General features: G+C 39.3%; 1 protein-coding gene across 20 annotated transcripts in view; it reads left to right on the top strand.

Annotated features, from left to right (window-relative positions):
- The window catches only part of ACACA (acetyl-CoA carboxylase alpha), a 277,600-nt gene that overhangs the window by 135,483 nt on the left and 128,919 nt on the right, over positions 1 to 13,198 (top strand). For all 20 annotated transcript variants that reach the window (XM_019424026.2, XM_053892519.1, XM_019424025.2 and 17 more), the window contains 4 exons: positions 1,763 to 1,876; positions 3,384 to 3,497; positions 4,488 to 4,577; positions 6,356 to 6,474. In XM_019424026.2, coding sequence (XP_019279571.1) covers positions 1,763 to 1,876; positions 3,384 to 3,497; positions 4,488 to 4,577; positions 6,356 to 6,474 — 437 coding nt within the window. The remainder of the gene's footprint in view (positions 1 to 1,762; positions 1,877 to 3,383; positions 3,498 to 4,487; positions 4,578 to 6,355; positions 6,475 to 13,198) is intronic.

The following is a 13,198-nucleotide window of genomic DNA, read 5'->3' as shown; positions in this document are numbered from 1 at the left end:
CTCAACCGAACCCTGGATTTATAGTCACTTGATAGGCCACTTTCTCCTCCTCACTCAGATCAGTGACTTCTGTGTGCCAAACAGGTGAATCTTCCCCCTCAGATCAGTGAATTTACTGTGTTCAGCATGTGAAAACAGTACTTGCACTTCCTTAACTATAAATCCCATCGTGTGTTTTATGACTCTGGATATTTGGAGCAGACCTCTGGTGGGTGGATTGGAGACCAGGAGGTATTTCCTGCTTTAAAATGTTTGAGAAGCCTTCTTCCCAGCATAGTGGTGCTGAGTACTCCCAAACCGTTTACCCTGTGGTGTGGAAGGCAGTAGGGGTTGTAGAAGAGGTGTTTTGGGAAATGCCTATCTGCCCCAAAAGCTGAAAGTCTCAAGCTTTTGTTTATACTGTTGTGGTAAAGGGACCATAAAGAGTATCCTTTGAGATGAAGAAAGTTAAATATGAAATGGAGGCTTTTCAGGAAAAAGGCCGATAATCAAGGTAAGGAAGAAAATTAAAAGGCAGCAACAGGAAGCCTTTTGGGATCTGGTCATCTGTCATGTCCTATTTATAGTAGAGGGAGAATAAAAACTCACTACAATATAAAAGCAATTATTTCAAACTCAAAGTAGAGGGAACTATGCCTAAAGGTATATATTTTATGTGGTATTGTTTAAGAATTTTTTTTTTTAATGTTTATTTTTTTTGAGAAGAGAGAGAGCCGGGGAGGGATCCGAAGTGGGCTCCGCGCTGACAGCAGAGAGCCCGATGCAGGGCTTGAACTCACGAGCCATGAGATCGTGACCTGAGCCGAAGTTGGACGCTTAACCAACTGAACCACCCAAGCGCCCCTAGTATTTAGAATCTCTATAAATAACTCTGTACGTTTCAAAAAAAAAAAAAAAGGACAGCTATTTATAAAATCCACATTTGCAGTTTTTTCAGCTTAGATGGAAATTACATGGATAATGGATGAATTTAGGGAATGAACTAATACTCCACTGGAGAAGAAGTATTTTTCTTAAAATATGATAGAGATTTTTTTTCTTAACTAATTTTAATTTTTAGAAAAGGAAGGACCCAATTGAATAAACCCATGGATTGTATAATAGTAGCTTGGTTTTTTCCTCTACTCCATCTAAGGATTCACCATGTTTAGTTATCATGGAATGATTCTTGGTACAGCAAGAGGATAAATGATTTCAGGAATAGAATTGTCAACATATGAGATAGTGTTTTTATATAGTGTGTGTTCATAAATGAATAATTTGCTCTTGTGTTTCTGTTTTGCACCCTCCTGGGATGTTGAACATTTGGTGTTTGGAATGAAAACCACCAGGAGTGGTTCCTTTTGCCTTATTCTGCCTTCTTTCCAAAAGTGGGAGAGGGAACAGGAAAGCCTGACTCAGTCCCTATATTATTTAAAACCTCTTAAAAGTTGGAGGCATCATCTGTTGTTTTTTACTCAGAATTCCTTGTCCCCTTTTAATGGTCCCTGATGATTTCTTCTGCATGTTAAAAGTATAATGTTAATAAAGAAATTCACTAGGAACTTTGAATCTGAATGCCTGAGGAATTTGGGCTTCTCAGCAGTGGCTTCTTCTTGGGTCTTCTGTACACATTGTTTGGGATACAAATAATAGGAAGTTTGCATTTTCTTATTAATCCAGCTCTGTTTGCTTTCTTTTTAGTCCCTTTTCCCATTTCAAATTTCTATCCACAGTTCTTTTTAATGTGGATGTATATATATTTTTTCACATTAACAATTAGGATCAGTTGTGTGGTCGGGACCCTACTCTCACTGATGAGCTGCTGAATATTCTCACAGAGCTAACTCAACTCAGTAAGACCACCAATGCCAAAGTGGCACTTCGAGCACGCCAGGTAAGGACATGTGTTGATTATCTTGAAGGAGAAATGGTTTTCATACAATGAGTTTTTTATTCAATCTCCTGACACAGATCATACAGTTTTCTATGTACATCTTCTCACGGCCCTCAAAACAAATGTTTTCACGTAGTATGTCTTTTTTTTTTTTTTTTTAATGTTTATTTATTTATTTTTCAGAGAGAGAATTTGTAGTTTTAACAGATTGTCTTTTTTTTTTAATGTTTGTTTCTGTTTTTGAGAGAAAGGGGGTGGGCAGAGCATGAGCAGAACAGGCAGAGAGAGGAAGACACAGAATCAGAAGCAGGCTCCAGGCTCTGAGCTGTCACCACAGAGCCGGATGTGGGGGCTCGAACTCACAAGCTGTGAGATCATGACCTGGGCCAAAGTTGGATGTTTAATGCAAGTGCCCCACGTAGTATGTTTTTTTTTAAAGAGAAAGGAAAACATTAATGTTGAGTCTGTTTAAAATAGAAGTCTTTTCCCCCTGATAAAATTCTCTTACGATTCCCTGACTTTCCTAATCACCTTGTGATAGTAAACCAGGGTTATGTGGGGAAAAGGAAACTAAGGGATGGCAATAAACTCAATATTTTTCACTTCCCAAAGGGAGCTTAGAAGCAAGTGAAAACTTTTTTTTAAGTGTGTAGGAAAAAATTAAGTGTGGAAAGCAGAAAGATAATGCAGTGGATCTTAGGTGCTAGCAATCAGAACAACCCCAGAGAAGTCCAGTTAGTTTCACCCTGTAGTCTTCATTTCCATTCCAAAAGGTTTCAGCAGGGAAGCCAAGAAGTGGCGCTCCCTTTGTGTTTCAGTGCACGGGGCATTGACAAGGAAGCAGCATTTGAAGCTGTTCAGTGACCTTCTGCTTTCTCTACAATTGTATCCATGTCACTGAACTGCTCAAAGTTATTGAACCTCTCAGTGACCTGCTGAGAGTATTCAGTTCCTACCGTGTCCCTGTTTGTTTGTGACACTGCTTTCACTCTCTCTGCCCCTCACATGCGTTGGTGTTACATCCCGATACCTCCTTGTTGATATTGAGTACTTGGGGCTGTCAGAGCATCTTTTCCTAGTCTTTGTTTCTACTTCAGAGTTGCAAAAGCCCTGCTCTGTGACATCCACCTTCCCCACAGCTGCTCCCTGCCAGACCTGATTCCCAATTAACAGCTAGTCATGCAGTCCCCAGGACTAGAGGCTTTGCAATGGTAAATCACATGCACTGAGGGAGCTTGATTGAAGCTGTTTTCTCTGCTTTCCCCCTGCCCCCCTGTGGGAAATTGCCCACAACGCAAATCATGGTGAGAGTCAACTGAGATGCAGTATTGGTAGCATTGGCTGTATGTTACAGGACCTAGAAGTTGTTTTACTTGGTCTCTGTTTTATCTTTGATGCCTGCACTTACAGATTTATATTTATTGCTTTTGTATCAGAGCTGCCTAATAGGAGGCTAGAATAATCACTCCCTCAGGAACTTATGCCTCTTATTTTGCTCTCACTCTAGGTTCTTATTGCCTCCCATTTGCCATCATATGAGCTTCGCCATAACCAAGTAGAGTCTATCTTCCTTTCAGCTATTGACATGTATGGACATCAGTTTTGCATTGAGAACCTGCAGGTATACATAAAGCCCTTTTCTACCACTGTGCATTCTTGTCTACTTTATTCCTAAGCCTGGTTCAATTAATCAATCTGAAATGAAGTTTCATGCCTTGACTTTATAAAATGATTTATACTTAATGTTGTTTTTTTCATAAAAATGCTATTATAATTGTGATTTAGCTTAAAAATGAAGTCTCTACCTCTTGTACTTTTTATCTAGAAAGTATTCTAGGCTAGAATTAAGTGGTAGCACTAGTTGATGTCTGGTATTTGAATCAGATGTATAAACAGGTAGTTGTTAGTCTTCTAGAGACAAAGCCCCTTAAGTCATTTAAGTTTTTATAATGCTTACTGTTAAGCTTTATACAGAACCAGTTTTATAAAGAGTGTTGGCTAATTTTACTACTAATTGAAAGGACCTTGACTATTACTTTTTAGACAGAACCATTTTCTCAGGAATGACTTTGTTTTTCTACCTGTAAATAAGAGTAATATTGTTCTATCTAGCCAAGGGAATCTTCAGGCTTTCTGTCAGATTTCCTTCCAGGGAACCTAGAAAAGGGGAAAGGATATTTCTGTTTATTTGGTTAATAGTTGAAATATAGGGTTTCAACTGGGGTCCAAATCTGTGGCTTACCATAGCGGAGGATTGAGACAGTATTTAAGAAGTTGAGTACAGATATATGTCAGGAAGGCTGTTAATTATGGTCTTTAGCACTAATATTAGCATATGATGCGTTACTATATTATTCTAAGAATTTTACATATTTTCATTCTTCTAATGCTCGCAACAGACCCATGAGGATAGGTGTCATTCCCCACCCCCCCACCCCCCCGCCCCCATTTTGTAGCTGAGGAAGCTGGGGCACAAAGAAGGTGAGTTTATACAGGCCATTCCTAGACAGAATTCTTGGGTTACTCTATCTGTTTCAAAATGCTAAATATTGTCCACTGAAATTGTTCCCTTTTGGATGTAATGGCTTAAACTTGTCTCTGTACCTTCCAGAAACTCATCTTGTCTGAAACATCTATTTTTGATGTCCTACCAAACTTCTTCTATCACAGCAACCAGGTAGTGAGGATGGCAGCTCTGGAGGTAAGTTTTGAAAGTATTGTGATATCACCTTTTTCTTGGTTTCTAGCTGATCTCTTCTGTCCACTTGGCTAATGTATCAGTCCTTTTTCTTTGGCCTTAAGGTTGGTGCTAAAGAGTGGAGTCTTCTTTTCCTTTGAAACAAATGCTTGCTTTACTCAGGTGTTTTCAGCTGAACTAATCACCACTTCTCCAATCATAGGAAAATAGATGCCAGCATTTTTCAATAGTCTCTACTTTCCAAGTATTTGAATTCTCTCATTTCAGAATAAATTAGGATTCCATATAAAATAATAAATGAAAAAATATGTGGCTGACCAGAACATGTACCATTTTGTGATTTGGGCCAAATAAAATGGATTTTTAGTTATATTCTGAATTTTTAAGCAACTCTATTGAAATATTTTGTCATGAGAAAGAAAGTAATAACATATAACGACTGTGTTTTAGTTGCTTTACTGCTTTTCTCATTTAACCCTACAATTACTTCATGAAGCAAAAGGAAAGTGAGACTCCTGAGAGGTTGACTGTGACTGGTCCACATTTATGTAGATAATAATTGGAAGGGTTTGCATTTGAACCCAGGTCAATCTGGCTCAAAGACTTTTCTGTTTCCAGCACACTACCTCATTAAGCACAAAAATTGCAGGCCCTGAATAATGGCTATAAATTGCCAGATAGATGTTTTTTGAAGATGGAAGAAGAGTGTTCTAGATGATTTTATGTAATATGACATCACTGCGGTCTGTTGCAAGCTCCTTTGGCTTATTTTTTATTTGTAGTCTGTGGATGGAATGTAATGTATCCTACTCAGTAAATACCAAATTTTAAAAATATCTAAATATCTTAAAGTGCTTCCGTGTCATTTAATGAGAAATCTCCTTATATACCTCACATGATGATAGAATCACATGTAGCATTTTATGTGCATGGCAAATTGGCTGTGAAGTGCACAAGGTCACACTTAACGGTTTTTGCTGTGATGTAACCTGTTGCTATTTCTTTAACTCTTGAGTCAGGTTAGTGTGTTTGAGATGTTATGTCAAATTATGCCTTACTGCTTTTGCCTAGGGTTTGGCGGGTTATAAATAATCTAAAATAATTTGGAGTAGTGGGACAACAAAACGAAGAGATACAAGATAGTAAATGAGTTGAACTGTACAACAATTGTTTCTATCTTCTGCCTTCACTCCTCAGGTGGCTCAGATCAGTACCTCTCATTTTTCTCACTGCTTGATTTTACCTTCTACTGAAATAATGCTTTCTTTTACTAATGATCAAACCTTCTCCCTAAGTTTGGGTTCACGTGAAAGGTTTATGGCCCAGCCAGAGGTGTCCAGCAGAGGCAGGTTAATTTTATTTTCATTTATAGTCATGGGTGTAGTTTTAAGACTGCAACTTAAAAAAAATTTTTTTTTTAATGTTTATTCGTTTTTGAGAGAGAGAGAGAGAGACAGATTGCAAGCGGGGCAGGAGCAGAGAGAGACGGAAACACAGAATCCGAAACAGGCTCCAGGCTCTGAGTGGTCAGCACAGAGCCTGATGTGGGGCTCGAACCCACGAGCTGTGAGATCATGATGTGACCCAAAGTCGGACGCTCAACCAACTGAGCCACCCAGGTGCCCTAAGACTGCAGCTTTATTAATTAAAGCAAGTTATTTATGTACAGAGCCTCCTTCTACATTGCATCCCTCTTCTCAAGACTATCTTTTTCCTGGCTAACCATCTTTTAGTTTCTGTTTTTGAAGGAGTGTATTTACTGAGGGTTACTTTTTAACCAGGTTTATGTTCGAAGGGCTTACATTGCCTATGAACTTAACAGCGTCCAACATCGCCAGCTTAAGGACAATACCTGCGTGGTGGAATTCCAGTTCATGCTGCCCACATCGCATCCAAACAGGTGAGTTTGAGCTGGGATGTGCATCTGAGCCAGCCAGATCTATCATGAGAGTTGAGAGTAATGTATGTGACAGTTCCATGGGTTTTTGGTTTTGACTAGAAATATAGAGCAGAGAATGAACAAATTTATTTATTCATTTATTTTTAGTGAGAGAGTGCATGCACATGTGTGCAAGCAGGGAAGGGGCAGAGAGGGAGAGAGAGAATCCCAGGCAGGCTCTGTGCTGTTAGCGTAAAGTCCCACATGGGGCTTGATCCCATGAACCGTGAGATCATGACCTGAGCGAAAATCAAGAGTCAGATGCCTAATGGACTGAGCCACCTAGGCGCCCCAAAAATGAACAGATTTAAATCGTGAGAGAAGAGCCTCTTGGTACCCACTTTTTTTTTCTTTTCTTTTTTTTTTTTTTAATTTTTTTTTTCAACGTTTTTTATTATTTATTTTTGGGACAGAGAGAGACAGAGCATGAACGGGGGAGGGGCAGAGAGAGAGGGAGACACAGAATCGGAAACAGGCTCCAGGCTCCGAGCCATCAGCCCAGAGCCTGACACGGGGCTCGAACTCACGGACCGCGAGATCGTGACCTGGCTGAAGTCGGACGCTTAACCGACTGCGCCACCTAGGCGCCCCGCACTTTTTTTTTTTCTTCTCTTTGGCCTGGAGAGATGAAATATAATCTAAGTAAGATAAAAATTTTAAGATTACTCCATCATTCATGTTTGCTTGTATTATGTCACTGAGGAAACATAGTTCTTTTCTTTCTTTTTTTTAAGTCATAATTTACTGGCATTTTACTTACTGGAACTTTGCCAGAAAATCGCTTTTTTAGCAGTTTAAGTCAAGCAGTTGGAACATGAAAATATCTTGGGTGGAATGTTTTTCCTTTCTATATATTTGCTGTACATTAAGGCTATACCTAAGCCAATTTTGCTCTCTCCCTAAAAACAGACATCTGAATTTAGCAGCTGAAAATCAAATCAGTTTTTAAAAATCACGCTTCAGGTACAAACTGAAATTTGAATAAACTGTTTAATTAAACCAGGCTAATTCCATTATTTTTTTCTTTCCTAAGTCCTTTAAGAAATAAAATGTGCATATGGAAATTTGTTGCAGTTTTGCTTTCGTTTTAAAATAAAAATATGTTGTATACCGATTTATTTTTAAAGTATTCTGACGCAGTGAAAACCTACCTACTCCCACCCACAGATATGTTCATCCCCTCCTGTATTTTCATTCATTTTAGTAATACCACAGGAAATATAAATACCACAGCTAATCTTAAGTTGCCCCCCTCCATTTCTTCTTTATGGCCTTTGGTTCTTCACTTTGTATTACAAAGTACTGTGTCTTTGGGGATCCTTAGTTATAGACAACAGAAATGGTTTTGTTTCTGAATTGCCACTTCACCCAAAGCAATAGAAACCCTTCCTAGAGACAAAGAAGTCTGTGCTGAGACTTTTGGCCACTGGATGCCACTGTTGATCCAGCAGAGGTCAGCAGATGAGCGGACACATCTTCAGAAAAAGTACTTCTCTTCTTTGTCTCAGAAGATCCTTTCACATCTCTACCTCAAAAATACCTTATGGCTGGCAGAGAAAAGCATATATCCTTGATTTAGCAGGCATCTCTCGGTACATTTTTGCCTCCATGGATTTCAGAATCTCATTTTCTAGAAACGAATGGTTGTCCTTCAGTGAGCGGCGAGGTACTCACAGCACACATGGGCTCAGCACTCGGTCTTCTTTCTTCTCCCGCATTCCTTGAATAATTGTAGAGAACTACATGCTATACTTAATGCTCTTTGTAATTCTCAGGACATTCTCCTTTTCTTCCTGCTTTCTACTGCCTCTTCCCTGTGGGCAGTGATTTGTAGTCAGGCTGCAGAGCTGCTTCGGATTTCCTTCCCTCCTCATTGCTCCCCTTGTCTTTTTGAATTGCTCTCCCTGTCCTACTTTGTTATTTGAGGATACGTGTCCAGTTTGGTGAAGGAAAGTAGACTGGAAAATGAGAGAAATGCTTCTTAACTGTTTGTTAAGAAATCTTATTCACCTTTCCATCTCAAGGGTATGAGTCTTGGTTATTCCTGTTATGGCTTCAAAACATGGTTATTTGCCCCTCCCGACATCTGAGGTTTATACATCCCAATAGCCAAAGACCAGACTTGAACAGAACTGTGATCCTGTTTTCTGTCTCAAATCTTCTTTGGTTATGTGTATATAAAATTATAAACTGTTGGGTTAGTAGCAGCAGCAGCAGCAGTGATGGAAAGGTGCAGGTAAGGACAAGTAAAGGAGGAAAGGTAAAAATAATCTTTGTGAAAACCAGAAAAATGTTAACATTGCTCCAATGCCTTGTTAGATGTAAAGTCCTTTTGTTAGTTTCGGAGTATAAAATGTGCCATCAGATTTAATCACAGAACGATATACTCAATTTTAGAGTACAGCCTTTTCACATATCATAGATTTGCTACTTGAATTTAGTTTTATAAGATTTTATATTTTCTTACAAATGTTTTTGTTACAGTTTGAAGGTATGACCTTATTCTGACACCAACTGGTGTACTGACATTGAATTCTGACACTAACCACCTTGTGTTAGATCACATAATACAAGTTAAGGGCTTGGTCCTTTGCAAAACTGTCTCTGCTTTAGATGGGGCCACAAGTGGGGCACCCAGGCCACCTGTACTTCTGACCAATTGGCTACAAATTTGGGGTTCCCACCATCCTGTCCAGTTTAATAATTCACTAGAACAACTTACAAAAATCAGAAAGCACTATACTTATTAATACAGTTTTATTATAAAGGACACCGATCAGGACCAGCCAGATGAGTAAAGTCTGGGTGTGTCCTGAATACAGGGCTTTCCCATTCTTTCCCTTTGGAATCAGATACTCATCCTCCTAGCATTATCAGTGTGTTCACCAACCACAAAGTTCCATTGAGCTTCAGTGTCCTGAGTTTTTATCAGGATTTCATTACAGTGGCATGATTGATCAAATCACAGACCGCAGTTAAACTCAATCTCTAACCTCTTTCCCCTCCCCAGAAGTCCAGCTGCCTCAAAGCCTCCAACCCTCTAATCATAAGGTTGGTCTTTCTAGTGAGCAACCGCTATCTTGAGTTATCACATCTCTTAGCATAAACTCAGATGTAATCCAAGGGGCTTGTGAATAATGAAGATACTTCTGTTTCTTTTGAGAAATTCCAAGGACTTAGAATTTCTCTCCCAGGAACCAGGGACAAAGGCTTGTCAAATTCTTTATTATATAATAGGCCTATTCATCTCATAAAAGAATTCCAGGGTCTCTTAATTTTAACTAGTTTTGAGGCAAGTTCCAACTTTTTTTTCCAGCTTTAGTACTATTATTCTTTCCTATCCTTATTGTTTTCAACAAGCAGGCAATGAGCATATTGGTTCTTATTCCACAGAAATAAGTTACAGGAGACAGTCTACCAGTGTTACTTCCACTCCCAAGCTTGTAAAGCTCAAGGACACAATGTCCCGTAACCTCTAAATTAATGAGTCTCAGAATTATTTATTTATTTTTTTAATGTTTATTATTTATTTTTGAGAGAGAGAGAGGGAGAGAGACAAACAGGGGAGGGGAAGAGAGAGAGAGGGAGACATAGAATCTGAAGCAGGCTCCAGGCTCCGAGCTGTCAGCACAGAGCCTGATGCCAGGCTTGAACCCACAAACTGTGAGATCATGACCTGAGCCAAAGTTGGACACTCAACCGACTGAGCCACCCAGGCGCCCTAGGAAATATTTTTGAAATACTGACTATCAAGATTCTGCTTTATTTTGAACCAGGCTCCAGGGGACCACTTTTTGAAAAAGCTCCTACGATAATTCTGATGAGCACCTGCAGTTAAGAATCACTGCTACTTAGACCAGCACTGTCCAGTAGAAATACAATGCAAGCCACATATGTAAGTTTTTTTGTTGGCCACGTTTAAAAGGGCAATAAGAAACAGATAAAATTACCTTGCACAATTTCTTTACCCCATCATATCCAAAATACCATTTCAATATGTAATAAAAAATTATTCATGAGATATTTTTCATTTTTCATACTCGGTCTTTGAAATTTAGAATGTGTTTTACATTTACAGCATGTCTCAATACAGATTAGCCCTATTTCAAGCACTTCCTAGCCACATGGGCAGCTCAGCTCTAGACTAAAAATTAATTAGGACAGTCACACTGAGCCCTCTTTATTTTATGTTAATGGTAGTACCCCTAGGATGGATTAAAAAAAAAAAATTTCTTGTTCTTACTAGCTTTAGAAATTATCCACATCTGATAGTGTAGATAGATATTCTACAATATTAAAAAAAATTTTTTTTAACATTTATTCATTTTTGAGAGAGACAGAGTGTGAACGGGGGGACGGGCAGAGAGAGAGGGAGACACAGAATCCAAAGCAGAATCCAGGCTCTGGGCTGTCAGCACAGAGCCCAACACGGGGCTCGAACTCACGAACCTTGAGATCATGACCTGAGCCAAAGCTGGACGCTCAACCGACTGAGCCACCCAAGCGCCCCTACTACAATATTTTATGCATACTTTAAAAATTACTCAATGAGGGGCACCTTGGGTGGCTCAGTCGGTTAAACACCCGACTCTTGATTTCAGCTCATGTCATGATCTCACCATTGTGAGATCGAGCCCCGTGTCGGGTCTCCATGGTGAAAATGGAACCTGCTTAAGATTCTCTGCCCCTCCCCTGCTTGCTTGCTCTCTCCCTAAAATAAATAAATAAACATGTAAAGAAATAGTTTTTAAAAATTATTCAATGAGGACAGAGAACAGGCATATGAATATACATATTTCACTTATCAATGTAAAACAGAATTTACAATATTTTTACCACCTGGGGTTAACAAACCAAAAATTCTTGGGGGAGAAAACAGATCTATTCTTAAACCAGTTTTTGCATTTTCTTTCCTGGTGCTTGTTTTTCACATTCCTAGCTAGGCATTCATTTGAAGTAGATTAACTTTGTCCAGCAATCCTTAGAAGTGAGTATCTTCCTAAGCTATGTTATCAAAGCAAGACCACAGTCTCTTGTTGCATATGGGGTCACCTGGTGAAATTCCATTCTTGCAATTTATTTTTGACTAGTGATTTAGCCCTCATGAGTTGGGATGAAAGAAACATGGCTGTCTGCAAACTGACAGAAGCAAAGTATTTTTTCTCAAAAACACCTTAGATACTGTTTGAATTGAAGATCTATCCCATTGGTACATATTTTGATTTTTAGAGCAGTAGGTAAAACACAAATTCCAATGAAAAGAGCAGCCTCTAAGAAGGGAGAAGACACCGTTTGAACAGGTAGTATATGGCCACCATGTTTGGTCCTTTTTATTTTTTGTTTAAATTCATCATGGGCCTTTGTATTGCTTGACATTTCAAATACTTCTAGAACTTACTTGATTGTGGAAGGAACACTTAATATGAGATCTATCCTCTTAACAGATATTTAAGTATACCATGTATTATTGTTGACTTTGGGCTTATTCATTTTGATTGACTGAAATTTTGCTTGACACTCTATGTTTCAGTATAATTGGACAGTTATTCCTCTCAATATTAAAAAAAAAAAAACAAAAAAACGAGGGGCATCTGGGTAGCTAAGTCGATTAAGTGTCCAACTCTTGATTTCAGCTCAGGTCATGATCTCACAATTCGTGAGTTCGAGCCCACATCAGGCTCTGTGCTATCAGCCATCAGTGCGGAGCTCGCTTGGTGTTCTCTCCCTCTCTTTCTGCCCCTCTCCTGCTCGTGCTCGCTCGTTCTCTCTCTCTCAAAAATAAATAAACATTTAATAACTAAATAAGTAAATATTTTTTAAAAAAGGAGATGACTGAACAGTTTCTTTCTAATCTCTATGACTTTCTGAATCATCCTTCCTGCTAAGTAGGCTTCAGTCAAGGTAAGGTATGTTATCTGCTTGGAGAGCCTGGGTGACTTAGTTGAGCGTCCAACTTCCACTCAGGTCATGATCTCACAGTTCGTGGGTTCGAGCTTCGCATTGGGCTCTGGGCTGACGGCTCAGCCTGGAGCCTGCTTCGGATTCTGTGTCTCCTTCTCTCTCTGCCCCTCCCCTGCTTACACTCCTGTCTCTCTCTCAAAATAAACAAACAAACATTAAAAAAAATCTTTCAAGTGTGTTATCTTCTTGATCTTGTACCCAAGACTTCCAAGTTTTTTCTGGGAGCTGTAGTTGCAATTTTATTTGACATCTGTAGGTCTTACTCACCAGAGGATCCAGTTATTAGAGCTTCACCCAGAGAAGCTTCTGGTATAGATATACCCTTTTCTTCTTAAATTCCCTTTACTTGAACAGAAACTGCAGAGATTTTCTTGACTTAAGCATAATAGGAAACCTATATATGTGGTGTGTGGGTGTGGGTGTGTTTCTTCTGAGATTTAAAGGCCATTTCCAGGGCGCCTGGGTGGTTCAGTTGGTTAAGGGTCGGACTCTTGATTTTGGCTCAGGTTGTGATTCCAAAGTCCTGGGATCTAGCCCCATGTCAGACTCTGCACTGAGAGTTGGAGCCTGCTTAAGATTCTCTCTCTCTCTCTCTCTCTCTCTCTCTCTCTCTCTCTCTCTCCCTCCCTCCCCCTCTCCCTCTACCCTTCTCCCCCTTCCTCTGTGTGCTCGCTCACTCGCTCTCTCTCAAAAAAATAAAATAAAAATAAAAAGGCTATTTCTT

Source organism: Panthera pardus, unplaced genomic scaffold (assembly GCF_024362965.1).
Source record: "Panthera pardus isolate Hobbes unplaced genomic scaffold, ASM2436296v1 HiC_scaffold_3, whole genome shotgun sequence".
NCBI lineage: Eukaryota > Metazoa > Chordata > Mammalia > Carnivora > Felidae > Panthera > Panthera pardus.
The sequence above is the reverse complement of the archived record's forward strand: the minus strand, read 5'-3'. Positions and strand labels throughout refer to the sequence as shown.